Source organism: Phaethon aethereus (assembly GCF_964289735.1).
Source record: "Phaethon aethereus genome assembly, chromosome: 11".
NCBI classification, from domain to species: domain Eukaryota; kingdom Metazoa; phylum Chordata; class Aves; order Phaethontiformes; family Phaethontidae; genus Phaethon; species Phaethon aethereus.
Window position 1 is genome coordinate 6,000,459 of NC_138587.1, and position 25,276 is coordinate 6,025,734.

The following is a 25,276-nucleotide window of genomic DNA, read 5'->3' on the forward strand; positions in this document are numbered from 1 at the left end:
CCTCCTCTTGCAGATTCACTGGGTTATGAACTGCAGTAATAACCTTTCCAAACCAATTTTTCCTTTTGCAAAGCTTTTGATTTTTTTATCACTCTACTAGTGCTGGGATGCTGATTACCCCCCTCCTTCCCCACCCTACCCAGCTCTCAAAGTGCATACAAACAAAAAGGGGAAAAAAAAAAACCCACCCTCAGCAATAAGTTGGCTGATTCTGGCAGCAAGACAAATCTAGCACCACACAGCAGGCAGGCAGAGAGTGCACTGCTCATCCTTGCGGGTTTGTCAGTGTGTGGGAATGCTGGACATCAACGCGCAGCGAGGGATTCGGCCGAACGCGCTCCTCCTCGGCGTCTGAACCCTGCTGCTTTCACTCCCGGTTGGAAGATACAGGTAAAAATAGAGAAATGCTTTAGCTAACTGGATTCAGTGAAAATATAAAGCAGTTAGAAGAAGCCCGGACAGCCTAATCTTATTCCTGGCAGGCAAGGGAAGTAAACCACCGTGTACGGGCTGATGGCTACTGTATACATAATACCCTCAGGTACTGCAACTTGCATGTGGTTCTTCGCGTTACAGCAAATAAATTGCCGCAAGTGGCAGTAAAGATTTTTTTTTTGGATACACTTTGTTCAAGTTGCCTTTATAAATATTTATCATTATTTACATAATTATACCTCTCTCTGACAGCAGGCTTTACAGCAACTTTGAACCACAATAAACAGGCAGACTGGGTGCCTCTTTTTTAGCCAGACCATGTCTATTCGGTGTTATATGTACATCTATTACCAGCATGCTATGAGCATATCACTCATTCATTTCATAGTGTAATTTATAGTTACATTACAAAAGAATCCATCTACAAACAGCAAGTATGTAATATTGATAAAGCATTTAGGGACAGAACATAAATTTAACGACTGAGGTATTGCATAGTATCAATAATCTGCAGGAAAAAAATGTGTCTGTGTAAGTAAGCACAATTTATTATAGCAAGAACCTAAACAGAGAACATATTTCTTTGTCAGAAACTTTCTTTAGAAGAACTTGACATCCCAAAATTCTTTTCTCCCCCACAGATGTCAGAAGCAGAGATAGAGAAGGTAAAAATCAAAGCAGCAGAAAGTTTTGAACATGACAAGCAAAATATTTCTTGGCTGAAGAAAGGTAAGTTACATTGCTGAGTTATTAGTTTCTGGTTTGTGTTTGGAGATATTTCTCATTTAATAAAAATTGTTTTTTGAAGAAAAAGGCATAAGAATACTTTACAGGCTCAAATATGGCCAGGAAATTCTACTACACAAATTCCATAGCTTGACTTCTACGAAACATGCATGTACATTTGTTTATGGTACAGAAAGGCCTAAATTACCAAAAGATAAAGTAACCTGAAAGTTCATTTTTTCTAATATCCTTGCATTCCTGGGGCAGTTTTATTTGACCTGAACTATAAGCCACTAAGTAGTATGCGCCGTCATCTTAATTCTGATGAAAAGTTTTTATTAACTCAAGCTATTATTGAACCAGATTAATATTTGTTTGGTTTTCTCAAACATGAGTAAAGACCAACCCTGAATCTTTGGACTTTACAGCATCTTAGAATAAAGCAGCATCAATTGACAGCGGTTCATGAAATACAGTCTCTCAGAAGTAGAGAAGTTGTAAAAAAAAAAAGCACAGGATACCCTTCCAGTTTTAAAAGATGAAAAATGACAGGTATTACGTCAATAATTTGTGTCAAATACAGGTATTTCAAATACCACATTCTATTAGTTAAACTATTTAGAAGACAGACATACAATTGTAAAGGTTTTCTTATTGCGTATGCCTGAACGCATAAAGGAGGAAGGTTCTCAGGATATATTTCTTGCTGGAAAAATTGATTTGTCAAGCGAGTACATAACTTATTACGTCTTTATGTATGTTTGTTGGTCATAGAGTTACTTTATTGTATTTCATATACACACAAGAACAACATGAATTAGAGTCTCAAAGCAGAAACTTTCAAGATGCACGGGATAGAAATTAAATGTGTGGTTAGGTGCAAATTATGTTTTTTAATGAAAATAGCTATATTCTAACCCTAACAAAAGTGGGAACACTCAACAAGTGACCTCGTATTTTGAAAACATTAATTAGGCAGGTACTGAGTAAAAAGCTCATTTATAGCCACTACTATGTCATCTGTAAAACGCGCATCACTCTGTTAAGCTCGGGTAGTTAATGGCACGTTAGATTGTCACCTTAGGTGCAAGAGGGGCTGCAATAAAGGAGGCCCAAATTAACGTGTCTGCCTTGCAGTCATCGTTGGTCATGCAGCACTTCCACAGAACGAAAATCACACACTCGAGCAGAGCTGGCTGGCCAACAAGCAGGCTATGTTTGGCTGGACACCCAAAACCCTCAGCTCGCAAGGTGTCTGCTAGCTTCAGTAAAAACTCGGCAAGCAGAAGATTTGCAGCTTGAGCGTCACAGAGAGCGATACAGCCGAGTGAGACCTGGGTCTGGCCCTACAGGATAGCATCGCCCTTCAGCTTGTAAACAGCAAACGCGTAACTGAATTGAGTATTTATTCCCTCAGAAGATAGTAGAGCACAAGGGATGCGCAACTGTACAAAAGAGTTATAAAGGTACCCAGGACTTTAACCTGTCCATGTCTCTGAGCAAGATAAGACCCATGGCATGGGCCCTCGGAGTATCACATGGTTATTGATCCTCCGGTCCAGAGCTACTCCAGTAGCCAGGTGGCATCTCTTACACCTGTACGATCCCGAATTCGTTTCACTTAGTGATGCTCATCCACAATGTTTTATTTCTCCACTTCCTAAGGAGAGACACCATCCTGAGTTTCTAGATCATTAGTAACGTTTTGATTGTTTTGTACTTGGAGGAGCTATAATCTCCTTCAGAAAGAGCCAAATGTTGTCTATTGGCACTTCTTCTCTCTAAAGCGCCACAGAGCAGAGTTGGGCCTTGATGGTCTTGTACAGCAGCTGAGTCAATAAATAGCTGAAACGTGTCTCATAAGGAAAGCATATTTTCCTTGAGATAAGAATATGGACATTATTTTATCTTATATTGAGGACTGCTTTTTAAAAATGTTGTTATTGTTTCTTTGCTTTAAGCACTTCTGTGGTACACGGTGGGTTTTTTAGAATATGGTGAACCAAATTGTCTGGAGCAGAAGCTTAACTTCTACGCTTAAATGTTTTAAAAATACCTCATGTATAGATTTCAGACATTCCAATAAACAATGAATTGTGGAGAACAGACTTGTACTGTTTCCATCAGGCACAGTAAGACTATATGTTCTTTTAGCATCCAGTTTTAAAGAAAAGTTATTTTTATTCATGGTTTTATATTGATTATTTGTTCCTTCTAAAAGAAACAATCATGAACCACATAGTATCAGAAATAAACAAAAAATATAGTCTAGGCTATGGCTTTAGTATCTTTCCTAGACTTCATTTTTTTCCTAATGCTTTGCAAAGCAATAGCTCATGGACTGGAGTGCAGTGGGTCAACATAAAAATAAGGTACCTATTGCTTTTTTTGTTGGCTTTCAACATTAGAGGCTCTTCAATCAGGGCAGGGGAGATTTTAGTCTGGCTGTCAGTTATTTGTCCTGTTTTTTTTAAAGCTATTTTGCTTCTGTCTTGAACCCTCTAAAAGCAGAAATCAAAGCCTCATTCTGAGGGAAAACCTCTTCCACAAAGCAGAAATAGAAACCAAACCATCCTTCTAAAAAATATTCCAGAACAACACCAGGCTGTGCTTATGCGATCGTATCTTATCATATCAGTGAGAAACGCATAAACAGTGCTACTCATGCCCTACTGCTCAGAAAGTCATTTGCACCCACTGCTGCTCTCCCACACTCCTGCCATGAGTGCACCAGAAGACTGATGGGAACTAAAGATGACAGAAGAAATAACACTGCACAAGCCAGCGCAGTTTTGGAGAGAAACATTTGTATGATCATGGGCCTAGACTGTATCTTTTAAACGGCCATTAGCACATTTGCCCTCTCCTTTTATTTCTTGCTTATCCTACAAGCCTCTTTTTGATGGAGGGCCTAAGGTCCTCCACAGCACCTAGCAGATTGTAGAACTATAGCAAAATAATAATAAAAATGTAAACAGGGAAGTAGACTGGTAAATGTGTGCCCTAGGTTTGCTAGACTTTCTTGAAGTCCTAAAACATCTCTGTACCTCCTAAGGCACTTAGGGCTTAAGTCTGGATGTGGACAACATGAGAGACTCTGTAGGTTGAGAGTGTGAACGAGGATGGTGAAATGATCACAGTCCTATCCCAAGATGTCTCAGGGTGAAGAATTTATACCAGCAATCTTTTCTGATAGTATGACATATTACTCAGGACTATTTCTAAAGATCACACAACAGATGAGAAAAACCTGTGTTTTGAGGGTATGCATCAGACCATCATGTGCAAATCAACCAGAATCGGTATGAATAAGCACTGAGAAAAGGCAATTCTTGGCCTCTTTTTCTGCTTGTCTGACCTTAACACTGGGGACAGCAAACTCAAGGAAGGCCGGGGACATAGGAGTAAAGCCAGACAATGACTCCCATTTTGTGTAGGAGTCAAAGCAGTTCTCTCTGCTTGCTTCTTCCCATGGGGAAGAGCTCGTCACTGGAGATGGGAGACAGTTTTGGATGGAGGTAGAGAGTTCCCCATGCGAATGCCTACAAAACATCAGGACAGAGTGAAACATGGGTCCAATTGCAAAGAAGCACTTGCAAAGTTATCTGCATTTCTCCCCTGAAAAACTAAAGCACATGCATTATCTCCACTTATACACATTTTTGCCCTGACATGCACAGAATGACATAAATGACAAAGTGTATAAAATACGAATATGCATGTATAAGTAAAAAACAACCAGTGTAACTTGAAGGTAATAGTAAAGAAAGTCCTCTGCATCGGCCTTTGTCCTCATCTATTTCATGAACCCGCAAGATGTGCAACAAGCAGACCATCACACCCCAGGCAAGAAACATCTCTGTGGGCTCCTAATCAAGCACAGTTATTAGGGGGTCCTCTGAAATTTGGAAGCTACACAGAACTTGCCTTTACAAATGCAGTACCCAAGGATGACTAAGACTCCCAGGGGCTGACTTGGGGATGCTCCCACCTTGCACAGCACAGCCACAACTGCAGAGCTGCCTCTTCCACATGGACTAGGGCTCTTTCCACCATGGTGGTGATTTAGTGCCAGATTAGCAGCCATCTGGTGGGAAGGGAGGTCAAAGCAGAGCTAAATTCACACCAGACTCAGCATGTGGCTTTTGGAGTTCCTTACAAACATTTAATCTCTTGGTATCACTTGATGATTACAGCCATATGGATACGTGGGAGCAGGCAGGAGCTTATCTGACGGACATAAAGCTGTAAAAGGTGACACTGATTTTGCACAGGGGCCAGCAGCGGTCTGTTCACTATTTCTGCGTCCATCGCAAATGCAAGGGAAAACGTGTGAGGGCCTAATACCGCCCTCCGAAGGTTTCATCCAAAACTGGCCACGGCAGCCCAGGAACGCAGATCCAAGTTGCACAGAAATGAAATTTCATTTTAGGATATTTTCACACAAAGCCCTCCTGTTTTATGCTGCCCAGCTGTGTACACAAATGCCCTCCATATATAACTTCCAGTGAAAAGTTAATGAAATGGCTTCCTTGCTCTCCTGCCAAAAATATAGCTGAAATGCTAATCTCGAGACTTTCTCCAAAATAGCCCCTTTCTGCACTAAAATTCTCATAAATCAAACATTTTTGTCTAAAATAAGCCTGTTTTCATTGTCTTGCAAATAGTAAAAAGTCTAGCCCAAATTTCTTTAATCGGCTGCTCTAACCAGCAGATTTTCGCTGTAGGGTGAAATTCAGCCCTGTACTGAGGGTCAGTACAAGGTCAGCACTTAAACCATAAAATAGGGCTTAAGTGGTAAATAGAGCCTCTGTTCAGGGTTGTATTTCACCCCTCCAAGGACTATAGTTCATATGAAAAAGGAGATTTACTCATATCATAGACCTGGCCGTAGTGGCATTAGTCACATTATTCAAATACTACCTTATTCCAGAAATAATCCCATTGGGTGAGATTGTGCTACATTTCTTAGTGGTACATCCCAGAAAACCTATATAGGAGCAGGCTATTCCTAGCTGTACCACACCAAAACATCCCACAGCCTGGTCCTAGGATTATATTCCTGGGGGTAATAGCAAAACTTTCCTATATTGCAGCACTCCGCAATGCCTTTTCCCCAGCAGCCCCCTCTCACTGGTTACCTAGGGTCTTCAAGAGACTTTAACAAGAAGTAATAAAGCAGGAAGGACAGAATGCCAGGAGACTCGTTTTGCAAAAAGAGAGTTGTCCTGGAGGCACTCAGGGAATGTCCCGGTTCTTTCACAACCTTCCAGCTTTTTGCCTGGTTTGCAGGGGCTGGAGTAACCGTTACAAGGCTTGTACTTTGGTTTCCGGGAGATTATTCCCAGTGGAGTGTTCTGATCTGACATGCGCCTCTGCATTTAGGGAGCTAAATGACATTTTTAGAGTTTCTTTCTAAAAACTCAGAAGTCAGTGAATGCAATTTTACATACATGCTTGGACACTTGTTTCCTGAATTTTGCTGACTTGGGTCCAGAAGCTTTTTTGACTCTCTTCTTCTAGCCTGAATTAAGTCATTGGACTGAAAAGCTTTATAAAAGACTGATAGCAAGGAAAATACCTCAGTTTCACGTAACAGAAAATGCCAAATGCTTATAAGTTGAGTGCTGTAATCCAAGCAGACTGTTTCCAGATAAGAACACCACAAAAAAACCCCCACGTTTAAAAACTGATGACAAGGATCCCAGGGGGCTCAAATTCCTGGAAGATGCCTTGTCAGCTTCAGGACTATAACCAAATGAATTAATCAAGACAACCCTTCCTTTAAGTTGTAAAATAGCAGATTTAAAGACTCTCTTCCAATGGAGAGGGAGTATATGAAATCTGTAATGGTCCCAGCTCACCACTCCTAATTATAGTTTTATAAACCAAGTTGTCCTTGATCTTTGAACTAGAGGGTCCTTGACGATGTAAGACTTTGAATACTGTCACAGGAGCGGAATGAACGTACAGTAAAGACAGTGGTACTTCTCTGGGTGACAGGGTTAAGTTTAAAGTCACACTCCTATGCTGGATATTGACTATAAGTGAAGGTTTACTTAGGTTTCATTGCCTTAAGTGAATTTGTTCCACAAAGGAAGAGAGAAGTGTTTCATTCAACTGGCAATGCTGGGGAAGACCTGAAGATGTTGTTTCATTCACCTCTGGAAGTTTTCCAGGCCTAATCTATTCTTTGCTGAACTTGGACAAAACGTTCAGAATTTTGCCCTCAGTTGCGTCGGTAAAGCAAAACATGGAATAACAATATACACACTCATTAGTTGTTGATTTTCTCCGCAACATACACGTTAGAGCAGAATGCACTTATCCAAGGGCCTCCACAGCACTTCCTACTTAAAAAGGCAAACTGGTGCACGGAAAAATCTTAGTCTAAGAATCAGTGTCAAAGCCACAAGTAATTCCATTAAAGCAACAGAGCTGCACTGGCTTGCAAAAGACTTCAATTGTCCCAGTATGTTTAAGACAGATACCTGTAACCATCTTAGGCCATCAATGAGGCAGGAGGAACGAAGCAACATGTCTCATTTTTACCACTTCAGTTCATAGAGGGAAGGGTCAAATGCCAAACTGGTCTCCTAGATCTAAGGCAATATAAGCCAGAAAGATGTCTGTACTAAACAGAATTAAGTAACCTGGATGTTAAAGAAAATTCAGTACTAATAAAAGCAATAAGTATTTCAGAAGCTTTGTAATTTTTAACGTTTGATTGTATATCTGCTCCCTATTACGGCTGTTGTTGGCCTTAGATTCCAATACATATATCACTTTCTTCAAGGTAGAAGTGGAGCCCAATGTCAATTTCTTCAATCAACTTTACCCTACATTTCTGAAAGCTGAAAAAAATTAATTAGTATTTGTATTCTTTCTAATCTGGAGGAGTAATGCAAATGTCCTCGAGATTATCATCAGTTTCTTCTGGAGGGAAACAGTAAGACCTTTGAATCTAATTGGGTATTAGAAGTTTAAAAGCTGTGAAAAACAGACATTTCAAACCTATTAATGAGCCTTTAGTTCATTCATAGAACTTAATTCCTTGATAGAAATCCCATCAAAACAACCACTAGGCAGGCCTGATTTACCCTGAGCTTGAAGGCAGGATAATCGTGGATGTAAGCAGTTCAGTGCCAGTTTTCAGAAGGTGTTCTGTAGGCCTGCAAGATCATACACCGATATGTAGAGCCAGACTGAGAGTCATGTAGAGGCGTAACAAAACCCTTAGTGTTAGAGGGGTTCAACAAAATATTTAGATTGAAGGTAATTAGATTATGAAAAGGATAGGCCTCACTTCTCACTGAAGATTTTCAATCACTCTCCAAAATACAACCGCTTTTAAGTGCTCAAAACAAAATGATGGCTAAATCCTGGGCATGTTGGTTATCTATTGCTTATGAAAGCTATTACAGAAGTTTAGAGAAAGACCAAAAGTGGAATTAGTTTAAATATTCATTGTTTGCTGAGGTTCAATGGAATTATTTTTCCATCTATTTTTTTAAAAAGTATTCAAAACTAAATCCAAATGGAAAGATACTTAGACACTAAGAGTGACTGCTCTAAATGTCCAGCAATAAAATACTGGACTTACCATTAAGCTGTTATGATTAGTGAGTAGATCTGGGACTTCAGATCTGGGTTGAGAGCACACGATTGTATGAGAGGACTCAAATTCACACCTTCCAGAAAACAACTCTGGTCCCCAGCTACCAGATACTCTGTGCAATATTGTGGTTTGGAGATTCCCAAGTGTCTATGTCTGGATGGACTACTTTAAGCTCATTGCTCCAGCGAGAGAGGAAAGGATACCACAGCCCAGCAGGTAGGACACCTGCATGAAGGGCAGGAGATTGGCTCTAGCCCCTGTACAGAAGGTTGAATCCAGGACTCGGGTTGCTGGGCAGAAGGGCACATGCAAAAATGAGGTGCTGAAGCCCTCAGTGTCAGCAGAGTTACTTTACAGCTCTTACTACAACTGAGATTCATCTCTCTGAAGAGAATTGCACAAGGTCTCTTTACCACCTGAGCAATAAGTGGTATGGGGGTCTTCGCTATCCCCCTAAACTGAATTAATCCTTATTTTATAGGAGTCAATCTCTTAGAGTTGCCTGATTACACAGTTGCTTTCTAATTTCAGTCTTTAATCTGAATAAACACATTAGAGAAACAGACACAATTAATCATAAATTCAGACGGATTGTTTATTATCTGTCTACTTAATGCGCTTATGATAGCAGCAGTTAAACATGATAATGTTTTCTTCTCTCACATATAAATGAATATACACAGTACAGAAATATGTGCAGGAAGAAAAACTTCTGCCTGAGTATGTCAGTAGGCTCCAGAAAGAGAAGTAGATGCTCTGCTCACCGGTGCTCTACAGAAACACATAAACATTGCCGTGATAGTGTTGAGACATGCAAGAGCCGATTACTGACAAATTGTGTTCTTCTTGCTGAAATATGCCTACATGCAGTTTCAAAAGAAAAATGCTGTTGCAGCAGAAAAGATGCAGATAGGAACACTGTTCTGCTGTACCACTGCACCTGTAATTTAAAAGCAGAGGTGTAGATCTTGGGTAACTAAGACCATTTGAGTTCTTCAGAGCAAAATACAGGTCAAATCAATATCTTCCTACTGAAGCAAACTCAGACATCGGATTTATAGAGAAGAGTTTTCTGCTCTGTGATCTTGATAAAGATAGTTGTTTTAAAAAGGGGTTAAACCCTTTTAACACCAAATTGTCTGTTTTGTTACATGCCCATGGCAACTAACACACATGCCAAAATGCTATCGCATATCCACAAATACTTGGATGCCAAAATTAAATTTGGAATATGATTCTTCCTGTTCCCACAGCATATTGAAAGTAAATAATTATTTCAAGCATACATTCAGTAAAATTAGCAATTATTACTCAGATAGGGTTTTCTCTGCCATTAGACTAATTTTTTTAATGGCCACATAGTATACCACAATGAAGTTATATTTGGCTTTGGAATATTCAAGTTTTAGCTAAATTTAAAACACACTACAGCTTCCCCCCCAAAACAAGAATCATTTATCATCTTTGTTGCCTTACTGTTGGTTCTCAGGTAAAGCAACGCCAACTGCATATTCTTATTATGTATCACTAAAGCTCAACTGAGACTGGTATTTCCTATCTCTAGCCTTCCTAGGGTTTCTGACTTGTGTGTGTTGACAGTCAGAAGAAGGGTCTTCAAGGTTAACTTCACTCCATTATACCACGCTTCATGCTGGCTCTCTACGTGACACTCACTCTTACTACATAGATCTTACAAAGAAGTTGAGATGAGTCTTAGACAGAGCTCATCCTCAGGTAATGACAATTTTGTAGGACTGTTTTGTGTAACATACTTCTATCAGATGCTGCTCTTTCAGCTTTCCACAGTGTGAGATGCCCTTGCTCTGCACACTCATTGAATATCAAAGTAGTTAATACTAAATTAAATCACAACTTCTCTCTTGTTGGTTAACAGACACCTAATATGCTGGGCAATCCACATTATTTCATGTATAATAATCCTGAATTTGTCTCAAAGGTGAAATTCAGTGGCTTTAAGATTGTCATACAGACAAATCACGTATGTTAACTGCTGATCCTAAACTTAGGTCATGGCTGATAAATCAGTCAGTATTCCTGACTGAAGAAAGTCCACTTTGGTAGTATGTGGGCAAAGGGGAAAATAAAAGAATAGGAACTCAAAAGTAAATGTAAACCTCTTCACTTTCCTTCTTAACAATTTCCCTTGTATATAAACACTACAAAACAAAATATTATTCTATTATAAACTTTTGTTGTCCTGATTAAAAGAAAAAGAGAAGTTGTATATTACTGGAATTTTAAATCTCTGAAATCCATGCTTATATTCCAGGAGTGGGCAAAACAATAGAAGAGGAGGTGAGAGGTAGGGAAAGAAAGTCAAAAGAACCTTAGGAAAAAGCAATTATGGCACCTGGTAGTCATTCTGCTTAGATGCAGTTGTGACCCAATATGTTGTCTTCACATATTTTAAGTGTTTAATATATTTAAAAATACTATTGTTATAAAACAAAACATAAAAACATCTAACAAAGTATTTGAAATATGTCCATTTCAGCTTCCAGCTAAGCAATGATCTTGTTTTTCTAGTTTACTTACTATTGAAATAAATAAATAGCCTATGAGCTTCAGGTAGATATTCACTTGACTCACACTCTTGGTCCCTAACTTTATGATCAGCCCTGTCCCATCAGAGATGGTAATCGCTAAGCAAAGAAAGTCCAAACAGCAGGAGAAACTTCCCCAGCTCTCACATGGAGGAAACACCAACAGTTGTAGAAGGATAGTACAGCCTCCATGCCCTAACATTTTTTCATGAAAAATAAATAAAATATAAAACTAAGCAGCAGTTTTTACAGTATGACACAGCAGTATTACTTGCATTAGGCCAATTTACCACTTATGATGGCAGTAATAGCACTAAAAGCCAATAAAAGCGGTCTGTTCGTTCAGAGATTGGCTTTTATGGCTTATTCTAAATATTATCAAGTGAATCAAAAGCTGTCATTATAGTGTCTAAAAAGCCTTCGTACCTTGTAAGCAAACAGTGTGATTTTGACAAATAATCATTAATATGCCTGTGTGAGACCAGGGCTAATAGAGAAAGAAAAATGAAAACCCAATATTTCACTTTACATAAGTCATTAAGATCATTTCAGTTAAATTTCACACAAAATAAAACAGTTTTATATGTAAAATGCCATAGCTTTCCCAAGTTGGTTTTTTTTTAATCTGTGAAAATACTTTTTCATAAAACAAAAACTTATCAGATAACTGAAGAGTGAATGATTGAACTGTAATGATATATCCTCATCAGCTTTGGGAAAACAAACGATGCATGTGTCTAGGTAGTGCCTTTTGGGCCAGCATCTAACCTAACCTTCCCTCGGCTCCCTGCCTGCCTGCCAGAATCCCTGAGGAGCACAGCACCGCTCCTCCTCTTCTTTCCTCATAACAGAAGGTATGTTCCCATAGCACTGGAGAGGTGTAAATTAATCTATCTCCTGTCTCATACCTGGCCAGTTACTCTTGCAAGAAGCTCAGGGGAGCAGAGCCAAGGCTCTGGCAGCTCTCAGCTGCACTCCACCCACCTCCTGCCCGCTTGGAAGTGAACAGGAGTGTCCAGAGAGAAAACTCTGCTCTCTACTGTAGGCAGGGCAAATGTTGGATGTATAGGGCTTCCTCTTTGCGGTATTCCTTGCCGCTGCCCAGAAATACTAGGGCAAGTCCCCTTTAAAGCTGCACAGCCCAAGTCACTACCATTTGCCATTTCTAGTCTTTGAACCTCTTGAACAGCACTGCCCAGTGTGCAGCCACCAGCAATGGTTCAGGATGAAGATTTGGGCTTACCACTGGCTGCCTAAGGCAGCTATTACTGGTGACATTGCAGTGATTCACACGTAACTTTCTGAAGCGTTTGAGAAAAGATGGAGGCAAAGAGACAGACAAGAGAAAACACACTTACTACTGCCCTTGTACTGTCACATCAGTGTCCAACATTGCTTCTTCATGCTCTCCTGCTGCATAACCTGACAGACCTTACAGATGAGTTACTTCAGGTTACATACCCCCAGCTGGGTAGCCCTGCTGGCCCTGTAGAAGTAGGCATCACCTGGGCTACCTGGAGACAGGGTAAGATGGACAAGGTGGAAACACAGGAGGAGCTTCAGGAAGTCATGTGGGATGGGACATCATCTGGTGCTGCGATGACTCCGCAGGCAGGGTGAGCACACCACCACATAAAGAGGGTAGGTACTGGGAAGGTTAGGTGTGGATTGTACAACAGTTCAGACTTTATAATCAAGGCTTTTCTCAATTAAAGAATTTGGACTGCTAAAACATTAACAGGACTAACAGTAAAATCTTAGCTGCACACACACTGCGTGCCCCTCCTGCCCATAGAAAGATTTTTCAGCGCAATGTCAGCAAGAGGATTTGGGAGCCCCAATTATTATCAGCACCTTACAAGGATTCTGGCCTCAGCTCCGCGGGCCACAGCACATCCTCAGCCCCCAAGCAAACCACAGCGACTTCTTAGCCGTTCTGGCAAACATCCAGGCTTTGGACTCAAGACCAGGGCATGCAACTGTGGCAAGAGCCTGGGACAAACTAAGTGCCTTGGTCCAGGCATGGCCACCTGTCAGGTCTCATGCATTGAGTACAAGCCTTGGGCAGTTGGCTCAAACATTCGCGCTCCCACAACGAGTGCTGTGCCTCAGAGTTTTCTTGCCTATTGCTATTTACAGTTTTGGGGCCCCGCTGGAATGGCAAGCTAGCATGCTTGCAGTCGACAGCATTACGTGATACGCGGTGCAGCTGCGCAGGGCGCATGGGCTAACAGAAACATGTGGTGCTGTGCTGCCAGGGGAATTATTCTCCTACACGGTCCTTTAAGGGCCACGTGTGTTTTGCAGACAATTTGTGTGAGCAGAAAACCAACAGACCTCCCATTCCGAGCTTTTAATTTCTTTGGCTATTTTTTTTTTAGGCAGATGGAAGAACTTTTCAGAAACACTATGTTAACAGCGAGGTAGAAAGATCCTGGGTAGAAACTGATACACCAGGTTTTGACTAAAGTATCCTAAAGCATGGTAGAAAACCCATTAGGGTTCTCTACATGCTTGCATTTATCCAAGAAATGGTGTATACAATTCTATAAATCTGTACTAAATAGAGCTGCTTCCTTAAAAAAAACTCCCACTGAATTATGGATTTGATTATTTCAACCCAAGGAGTGAAAGAGTAGGTAAGAGCTGTTTATCTACTCACAAGAATAAAAAGGACTTTGGTCCATTTGAATCTCCTCCTTCAAGCAGAGAGTGTAGCAACTACTGAGCTCCATTCCAGACCCACTACACAAACTGAACATCCGCTCTCCTGCGCCCAGGCATAAACTGGTTCAAGAGAGGGTCAACAATTGAGACATACAGAACATAAGCTGCTCATTGAAATTACTAATGGCAGTGTTCCTCTTCCATTTCCACCACCAGTATTTTGCAGTACTAATTTCAGTCTCAAGCATTCCTATAAAATGGTAAGAAAAGATTTTATCACACAAAGGTTCAAGTAGCTTGGCCTGTTTTCTTTTCGTGTCATGGGTCTGCAATGCATGTATTCATCACATCCGGTTTTCCTGTATTACTTTTCCCAAGGGTTCAATCCCCCCATACTTCAGCCCCACCTTCATCTTTGTCACACACAAATTCATTATCATTGCTGAAGGAAATCAGAGCACAGCACACTGTGTTGCTGTGCAACAGAAACAACCTATGCAACACTGAGAAAAAGCAAACATCTGATATGATTCTTTTGACCAAGATTTCAAGAGCAAAGTCACTAGAATTACTGATTTGCTTGAAGTTAGACTTGTGCTTAGGCATGTTGTTGAATCTGCTTCTGATAGAGGAAGATGAAGAGTGCTTTGGCCTAGATTAGAGGTCACACCTCAGGTATAGTGTTGCCCTGTTTCTAATTGCTAGTGTAGCCAAGAAACTGTATCCGTCCCTCCACTTGAGAGACCACCTGGAGAAATATATTTTTCCCCTCAAGCTTTGCACAAGAGCCCAAAACTTGGCTTTAATATAATACATGTTTTCCATTTTTGCCCCCTCTAATGAGATGCACTGATATTTTTACCTGCATATGCTGTGTTTTGTTAATGGGAAATGTCTCAAACACTGTGTGGTAATGGAATGTGGGATATGGGATTATATATTTATTAATCTCAAGAGCACTGTGTAGACTGTACCAGTAAGTTACAAGCAGACTGGCAGAATAGGGTTTGAATTCTGGCAGTAGATCTCTTCCAAGCTTACCCATAAGGCTGCATTTGGCTCTGCTTTAAAACTTTACGCTGAGCTATAGTTACTTTGGTCAACTGTGCAACAAACAGACTGCACTGAGCACTCTGCTCTGGGTCAGTCACGTCAAAACTAGGGTGACCTGGGGGCCAGGGAGATGTGCTTTCAGCAGCTGACCACTATGGTTTGTGCCATAATATAGAAAACATTGCTATATCCAGAGATAACAGCAAAAAATGTTAGTCATGGTGTGTTTCCATTGACAGAAAAAAAGCACTCTCTGCCCATGGAGATTGTATTTAAACACAGTGGTGTCTGAATCTATCTGTACGTGAGTTTACACAAGCATGCTACAGTCAAATACACCCTCACCTTCTCTCCTGCCACAGTAGGTCAGCCTAGATTTTTCAATGTGGTGGCTTTTACAGAAATGAAAGGCATTTTTTGCACAACTGAAAGACTGTCATTTTAAGATGAAAAAGCCTGCTTTTTCCCTGAGGGAAAGTTGGAGAAAGTTTCATGGATTTGCCCTTTGTAATATACTGGTTTGTCTGAAGCAGGAGGAGGAAATAAAAACTAATGGAAAGAGACATTTCTTCTTGGATCAAATCTGAATACTTCCAAGAATGCATTCTCAGACTCTATTCATAAATACTTAGAAGAAACAATTACTAGGTCAAATGATTCACAATGTCCGGCTCCACGCGGGCACTTTCTTTTTTCCTAATCAGGTAAAAAGACTATGACAAATTTTTACTTGTCATTTGAGAGTCTCAAATCCTTTTCAGCCATTAACCACTCAAACAGCCTATTTGCTCCATGAAGGTGATTAATAGGAGTGGAGGTGAAGCAATTACTTAGAAGTGTGAAATTAATTCTTTCCTAGATTTGCATATCGGGACAGAAGCATACTCGACAGCGAACCAAGCGAAAGCTCAGCCCAGAGCCTTTTTAGACTTCAGAACAGTTCAGATCTGAACTTCGCAGGCTTGTTTCGTCTTCCCTTACGTCACCACTTATACTGAGGAACTGAGGCATCCTACAGATCGAGACAGTAAAAAAATAAACTTTTATATCAATGCTAAATTAGATATACATTAGATATACGTAACACTTAGATATTCTAAATATGCAGCCTTCTGGGTAGCTGAGAGCCTTGACTGTGATTGCCAGTGCCCAGAACTTCTTAATGAAGATGAGCTCTGTGTTTCCAAGAAATAAACAGAAATAATTGTAGCACCCAAAATTAGTATCTGTAGATGAGGTAAAGATCACAAAGGACTGCCATTAATTTTAATGACAGAAAGGTTGAGCCCTTAATAAAAACACTAGTACTCAATTATTAGAATTTGGCTTTCCCTGATTCTCAATCTCATATTCTAGTATTTGTTTTATCACTCTTCCAAGTCTCTTCCAAAAAAATCCAAGTGGCAGCACCTTCTTTTTTGGCCTGTGGTAACCTAGTTTGTGCAATGACAGCCTGTTCAAAATCTTCCATTTTATTTTATAAACTCTGGACTTGGTTTTCAAAACAACTAAGTTTTCCATCCAGAAAATAGCATCTGCTGTCTCAGTGTTGCAACAGCCTTGTACCCAAGTTTTAAGAGGTTTTTTTCTAGGACTGGCCACAATGACCTCCTCCCATCGGTGTTCCACTGGAATGCAGGTTGCATGTAAAATTAGAACTGGATCCTGTAAGTACCTCTGAATCCTCAACTCCCTTTGACTGCTAGGAAAGTGAGAGCAGTCATCATCAGCTATGTACAACACTGGAAATATTGACATGGAACTTGCCTGGGAATATGTGTAAATTTATCGTAAAGTTTAGACAGATGATTTTCAACTACTTTCCTCATCTACATTGTCTGTAACGTACATCATAAAATCCTTATTTGCCCTATGTACGTGAAGACTACGTAAACTATGGCTGGATAAGAAGTCTATTTGCTTTGTATAAATAGTGCAAGCTCTCCCATGTCCAATGTCTATTGGAATTATTGTATGATCTTTTCAGCTTTTAATACATATTAATTTGTAATATACAAAACCATTCAAATAAATAATTGTGCAGACTGAATAAAAAAGCAATTTAAACTTTTCCCCCCTAACTGGAGACACTTTTTACAAATAGTTCTTTTAAGTAGTCTTAATAGTATCTCTTTAATATTGCCATTAAAATTCACCAGAGTTCAAGAGCAGAGCAAATTTACATCTGTTAAAATAATGGAATTGACACTGATATTACATCATTGCTATTTTAAATAATCATTCTTCATAATTCTAACCTACTTGCTTTAAGTTGCAAATAAAGGGCTTGTTCCTACTTTCATCAAAGTCAATGGCAAAACTCCCTTTGGCTTTCAGGGAGCAGCACCTAGCTTCAAATACGGGGGGCCTCTGGTGATATGTGGTGGGGCTTGACTGCATTCACTAGTGCAGCGAAGAATAAATCCCTCTGAAGGAAAAATTACTGAGGACGGTTCTATGAGCTCCAGTCAGACAGGATAATTGTACTGGACTAGCGTGTTCCCAAGAATCACAAAACTCTACAGGCTACTCTGAATTCCAAGGTAGTTACAGTTCTTCTGCTTAGTTTCACAAGAAAGCAACATTTTATATAGGTGTTTTTTTACCGCTTTAGTACAATTTTGTGGTTTTCCTTCCTTAATATTTTGGGAGAGATTGTTTGAAGAGAAGCATAATGGCAACCCTCACAAATTCACCATCTCTGGGGAGAACACTAGAAGTTTCACTGAAATGACATAGGTGTTCTTCTATGAAAAATTCAAACTGAACTTAAAAGAACGAAAAAGATATACTATACACAGCTGGAGAGCCACCTAAAAGTGAATCAATGTAGTCCCTGATTACAGAAGAAAATGAAACAGGAATTTTTAAGAAATAGAGAATAAAGGTTATAACTAAGACTATTTAAAACTGGACAAAAACATGCTTTTTACTGTCTATTTAACACTCAAAAGAACAAAGATTTGTACCTGGCTATTTCTAAGCTGCCTTTGTGTTCTTCAAAAGAGAAAAAATCCATGTCCACACCACAGCTTATCATCCGTAAAATCATCATGATTCAGCTACCTACGTAGACCTCAAATTTTCAGGGACAGGAACATTTCGACTGTATCTGCACTGAGCATCTAGTTTGACAGATTTCTGGCCATGGCAGAAATCACCAGTCACTACAGTTAACATTTTACTAACACACTACTAAAATATGTTGAACATTTACTGGACAATAATCACCATCTGAGTCTTAACCATAATTTTGCACTGCAGTATCGGGCCTGTTAGATGTTATCTGGGAGCCAGAGAATGTCGTTTGCACTGTGATAAAAGTTAAAGCAGAATCAACCCCTTGTTCTATCATCACTGACACTGCCTGTTATAAACAAAATATCTATCAAACCTTGGCAAATTTAGGTCCTAACTGAAATGGCAATTGCCTTGGTGTTTTTAGGAGCAATTTGGTTAAAAAAAAAAACACGAGAGAACAAAACGTTACCCCTTACTGTGAAGAAAAACAGAACTGAGCAGCACCACCAAGCGCAGGGAGGAAACAAATTATTCCAGAAAAATCAAGGTTTGGAGAACCTGCAGTGCTGACTGCTTTACTCCACCTGGAGTTACTTACCCCATTACATTTCTTTCCACTTCTGCAGCAGGACACCTGCCCTTATGCTTATTTGGGAAAAGAAAAAAATGTAGCTTGGATGGTAGGGAAGTGTCTTCCAAGCAAGGATGATCAGGCAATGCTCTGCCCCAGGAAACATTTCGGGCACTGTCACTTGATGGTGTTTAGGAAGAAGTGAGAGGGAAAACACCTAAGGGATTAGCCTACAGTGATTTTCATGTCATGCAGGCTAGGACTAGCTGATCTAGGAGGTCCTTTCTGGATGCATCATCTATAATTCTTTTTGGCACTGTTCCTTGGCTCTAAAATATACCACCTTCCCCCATACCAGTGGCACTAACAACACATCTAGTGCAACTCAGCCTTCGGGATAGTCTTGAATCACACAACACACTGGGGCTGTGCAATTAAATAAGTTACAAATACAGCTTTTGTAAGAAATTTACTTTTTTTTGTCTTTCCAACCATGCTAAGAGGAGGAAAAGGCATATACCTGACATGCAGGTCCAATTGTTGGCACAACTCTTCATCACTGGGGGAAGGAGGAATATTCAAACATGCCTGTCTATCACTGTCTAATCAAACATACACATATTATAGATACTACTTTTATATAATAAATATATAGCCTAGATTCTTCATTTGAACACTACTACTCTTTTCTAACACTAAAACCTGCTTATCCGAAGACTTCACGTAGCTGTAGAAATCTTCATGGGAAGAAATATGTTCTCATGTCTTCTATTTTTGGCTTTCCGTGCCATGACGACAGAGGCTGGCCTGGTGTTCCTATATATGAACACTTCTCAGGTAGCAGAACAGCTACCGCAGATTGCCTGGCACCTGCTCGAGGATGAGGTGAACAGAAAGTAAAGTGAAAGTATTTTTGTTTCATCGAGAACATCTTGGCCAAGCCATATTTGTAGAAGATCAAAACTGAGGAAGGTGTAAACCGTTGAGGAATGGAATCTAATATTCTGGGAGCATGAAATGGTGAAATCAGAGTTCTGAACTTGAACAGGTTTAAGATGGAGTAGAACAAAAATGGCAGGTGCTGGGGAGAAATATCCTTTTCAGGATAAGTATTTTCAAAACCCGGTAGTTATATTTTGTTAGTTCTAATCTTCTTTTAATATAACAGCTCTGAAAAGGGAATATAAAAATATGGAATCCGAATGCCAATAGAAACATATTGTAAGTATGATATATCACCAATAAGTCTACTGTTGCTGGGTTAAAAAAAAAACTAATGCACTTAAAAGCACCTTCTTTTGCTAATATATTTTTTGGAAGATCTGACTTTTTTTTTTAATAGAGCAGCTATTAAGAGAAACTAATTATGATTTTATTTTTAAGGGTCTGGATTTTCTGCTACCTGTATCATTGTAACTCAGGAGTAAGCCCATTCAAGCAATTGAGATGAGGGTTGTGTGGCCGAATTTAAACGTGATCAGAAGCAGGCCCACAGATATTTATGGATGGAGTCATGCTTGTTCTGGTTGGATGATTACATCGGTGGAGAATTAGCCTAACATCATGCAGGGCCTAAGCCTCCTTTCTCTTACATCACCACACATCAGCAAGCATTGTGTGGAGTTCCCCAATATTTCACTAGCCTAAAACCAACGAGATGGAAGAACTGAGCCTGCAGCCACAGGCCCCTATACTAGTTGCACATTGACTACAAAGAAGCTGCCCCCCGTTTAAATCAGCAGATCATCTGGTCTTTCTTCCTTAGTCTGTTTACCTACTAAAACTTCCATATAAGCTATTTTAAGGCCAGTTTCTCATTTAAAATACTAAGTAAGTGTGGTCCTAAAAGGGCGTATACTCTTTTTTCTGGCATCACATTCAAGAAGTAACTTTTCCTTCATCTGTCTCCAGTGACACATCTACAGAGATGGTAAGTAGAAATTGAATAGATAACTTAGATTTGACTACTCAAACTCTCTCTACACCAGCTGCAGTTCTGTGAGAAATCTTTAGCAGTCCAAGTCTCTGGGCATTTTGCAACAATTTCTGTGTCAAAGTAAAACAACTATGCCAGACCCAACAGTATTATTCCCTTTTTAGGCACACACCAGGTTTGGTGGTGCTAGAACAACATGTGATCCATCCATCTTATCTCTAAGAATAGGCAACAACAACTATTCAAGAAGACAGCTCAGGAAACGTCATGGTGGGCTGCTGTGAGTACCTAGAATATGAGGAGGAGAAAAAAATGGCTGGAAAGTCTCCAGCAACCATTGGAGTTCCTGAGAAGTTTTTTCCCTCATGGCAATGACTTTAAGACTAGAGGCAGAAAATCAAAGTGGCAGGCTACAAATTCCCCAGACACCAGGTGTTTACCAGAAAAAGCTGTTCCCCAGCCACACGCTGTCCCTGTTCTCAGCAGGTTCCACGGGCCTCTCTCCCACCAGGCATTCGGCAGTCTGCCTCCCTAGTACGTCTGCGCACTTCCGTGACACGGGGAGGATTCAAACCGCCTTCAAAGTGGAGAGCACCGAGCGTGGTGCTTCTTGGATCCAGCTCAGAACCCCAGACACTGACTGAGAACCACAATGATGTTTTACACCGGCTTCTTCATGCTGTAGGCAACTACAGAGCACGTTTTGCTGCTATCCTGTCCCTGGCCAGCCAGTGGCCCAGCAAGGGCACTGAGCTGGAGAACACTGGATTTAAATAATTTCCAGTGCAGTTTTGCTTCCTACCATTACACTTTTTTCTCAAGGTATTTAAGCACCAAGCCTTGCAGGTATCATGGTTTCATATTCACATTATACTCTGCTAATACCACGTAGCGTTTCTCTGCATTAGGCGGAGTATTTTATCTTTTCCCACAAATAAAAGATGTCTGCACAACAACATACCCTATAGGCAGCTCTTTTCATATCTAAATCCCAAGTATTTTGGGGAAAAAGGATTATATATTTATTCAGAAATTAAATGAGATTAATAAATTTGAATAGTAAATTTACAAACAGCAATCAACCTCTGCAATGAAGGTCAAAAGAAAAAGGACACATTAGCAATTGAATATCTTCCCTCCTTTTAAAGTTTTAATACCGCATACCTGTTAATAATGGGAAATATCCTTCTTCAAGAGTAGCATTTTCAAAAATTGGTAGGATCCTTTTGCTAATTCTAATCTTCTTTTAATAAAATAATTTGTTAAAAAGGATTATAAAAAAGCATGAAAATGGAATGCCAATAGAAATGTACTGCCTATACAATAAATAGTTAATGTATTTTCTAAATGAATGATTTAAAATAGCTATTAAAGTAAAGAGAATGAGTTTATGTTTCTAGTAATGACTTCTCTGCCGCAGAATGAAATCTGTAAATCCCTCATTGCAATTTCACATCCCAAAAGAACAAGTGGTCCTGGGACCAACGCTTAGTGCCTTTATCATTAATACTAGCATAGCACATATGTGATTTTTATATCACTGGTTTGAATATTTAGATTTATACTTGCATATGCTTTATATTTTAAGTCTTATACAGCTATTCTGTCACAAAATAAAACTCTTCTCCGACAAGGCTTTTTTGTATGTACACGCATACATGTATACACAGACTTTCAGTATAACTACAATTTTATTCATAAGAGTGCATAATGATTCAGGCTGTGATTGTTAATAAAAATGCATTTCTAACCATCAAATTTGAGTCTATTATTCTAAGTTAATTGCATTTGCCCTAAAGAGACTTGCGACTGGCTGTCAGCCTATTTGTGTCAGTTCCATTTTATTCATCAGTCAATCTTGTCTCCTCTTTTTTCACATCCCATATATTGATCAAATAGATTTGTTAACATGCCTCTGCAGCTTTAAAAAAGTTTTTGTTATTTGTCAGGTTTATTTGATTAGTATATTAGTTTGCGTGTTATCTTAATTGTTATTTCAATAGAAAATAAATGCCCTTTGATAGTCCCACAATATTCCCATTAAATATGATCCATATAACAAGTTAGTGGATGGAGTGAATGCGGCAAGAAAATAAACACATTAAACCTATTTGAAAAGGTGGTATTAATCTGCAGCCGTATTGTAGTTGATCCAAGAGACAGGAATAGAAATACATAGAGAGTGAAACAATTTTGATAAACATCAGTGCCGTATCATTGCATATTATGCTTTGTATAAAATACTTCAAGAAAAAGACGTGTGATATAAAATAAACTGAGGTCATATCTGGAAGAATGGGTTTTGTGGTTAAGTGTGAAATGGAACTATATTATATACGGCTTTAGACATTAAAAATTAGGCTGGAGAGGCTGCAGGCAAAGGCAGGTGGAAATGCTGTGTTACACGGGGCAAATTTTTGGTGGGGAGAGCAAGAACAGCTTTTAGGAAGGTATTTATTGGACAAAAGATAGACATCTAAACAGGTAGCTTCTTCTAAAGTTATGATACACTCCTTAGTGAAATAAGTGTTTAGCTAGATTGAAAAAATTGAACCAGCATCTTGTGCACATTAGTCACTCAGTTTTGGTAATGACTTCACAAAAACAAAAATTTTACCTCAGTTTTCTCAAAGGGGAAGGTGATGCAACCAGTTTTTTCATACAAATGTCTCAGAAACCTGCCTCTGAGACCTTCATCATCAGCAAGACTACATAACCCTGGTTCCTTGTTTAACATTGAATCTGGGATCTCCCCAGATGGTACCTGAGCTTACATAGCATCAGAAATAATTACTTTGTGAAATCAGCAATAATGTGTTTACCATCTCATTAAAACGAAGATACAAGAAGTTCATGTGTCTTAAGATAACCACTCAATATATAGAAGCGTTGATTTTAGGAAAATTTTAGGAAACAATCTTGTGTTTTACTTGTACTTAAGTACATTGAGCAACCCCATAGCTTTCTGAAACTGAAATGTGAAATTACCAAAGTTTCCAAATTTCTTGTGAAAAGCTAAGTTATTTCATTTCTTTGGCCAGGATTAGTCTTTGTATTATTTAATCACCTAGAAGTTTGATTTCTGGTCTGGGTAATTTTCCATATTTTGTCTGTAGCCAACTGCAGGGGGGGGTGACAACAGGGACAAAACAAGTCTTCCAAAGAGCAATTTTTTCCTGGCTTAAACTCTTCTCTCAAGATGGAATGTCTTGCCAGCAGGATGGGCTTGTCTCTTCCATTGATTGTTGTAGGAGTTTAGGCCAGACTGAACACCACCCTAAGGGGGACCTATCTCATTACAGCAGGAGCATTTTTAAATGCCTATACCTAGCTGTGGACACTTGAAATGTCCAACTCTCAGATCGTTATTTTTCATCTGGAACCTCTTTAATAGTATTCATACCAAACAATCATGCTAAAGCTTCAGATGGCCTAAAATAGAGCTCAAATTCGCAATTGTCCTAGAGCAGTTAGCAACACTCCTGCGATTCAGAAGCACACGGCGTGATGATAGTTTCAAGCTCAACTGTTATGACCAGCTAGTATGGAATATAAACAGGAACAGATGAGAAGAATACAGCCTCAACATTTGAGACAACAAAGAAAGAGTGAAATGATTGCTACATAAAAGACATTTCAAAGACCTCCCAGAAAAGCAGGCATAAAAATCCCCAATAAAAAGGCTCAGCAAGAAAACTGTCACACCCCCTAATCCTCAGCAGACTTTAACAAGATGTTCGCATGAGGCAGAGATTGTCTCTTGCCCCAGAAGACAAAAGGCACAGAAAACAATACCGTCTAGCATAGGATTAGGAGGCAAGAGGTAGATAAAAAGGATTCCTTAACCTTACAATTAGAAACCCCAACTGCCCAGCCAAAAGGGTAATCAGAAACAGACTGCAAACCTGTCACAATAATTGCTGCATCTTTCTTTGCTCTTTGAAAACTGATATACTTTCTGAAGATTTTTTTTTTAATTTATTGCCACCCCAAGAAAGGTTTTGATGGCCACTTAACTACAAGACAACTGCTGCTACCAAACCACAATTCAGCACACATGGCAGTAGCCTTTTATTTCCCATTCCTTGTATTTCCACCTCCTCCAACCAAGCAAAAATCAGATTACCAATGCTCATACCAACCTCCCAGTAAATTGTACAACTAAAAGCAAAATGATATGTAATGCACTAGTCTTCGAACAAATTATCAGCTTACTGTGCCCTAAACAAGACACATACACAGATTCTTCATGCCAAACCTGGCATAAGCATGTACTCTGATTAAAAAGGAAACAACTTAGTTGTTATAACAAGCATCTTTAGCTTTATTTGGTATTACTAATGCCTTTAAACAGAAGGCAGGGTACTGGCAAGAGTAGAAAACAGACTTGAAGGGGGAGAAAACCCACAGGCTGCAAAGAAACTACAGTTTCCAAATTTTGACCCTCCTGCTGTAGCTAACTGGTGACCATAAGCTATAATAGCTGTAGAAGTTTGCTGCCTAAAAATTTAAGACTCTTTCTGAAGCTGAACAAGGCAACCACAAGACATTGACAACTGCATTTACAGAGTATATATTAACTTACAGACATGACTTCAACACCCAAAAAATCATACATGCTTAGGAACCTTACACGTCCTCACTTTGTAGGGGATTATTTGAGGCACACAAGAGTTACATGGTTA

The 25,276-nt window shown here is 39.5% G+C and overlaps 1 protein-coding gene across 1 annotated transcript in view; it reads left to right on the forward strand.

Moving 5' to 3' along the window:
* Positions 1-1,076: 1,076 nt before the first annotated feature.
* The window catches only part of MDFIC2 (MyoD family inhibitor domain containing 2), a gene marked incomplete at its 5' end in the record, with an annotated part of 46,005 nt that continues 21,805 nt past the window's right edge, over positions 1,077-25,276 (forward strand). The window contains one exon of the mRNA XM_082004506.1: positions 1,077-1,164. Within this exon, the coding sequence (XP_081860632.1) occupies positions 1,077-1,164 (88 nt within the window). The remainder of the gene's footprint in view (positions 1,165-25,276) is intronic.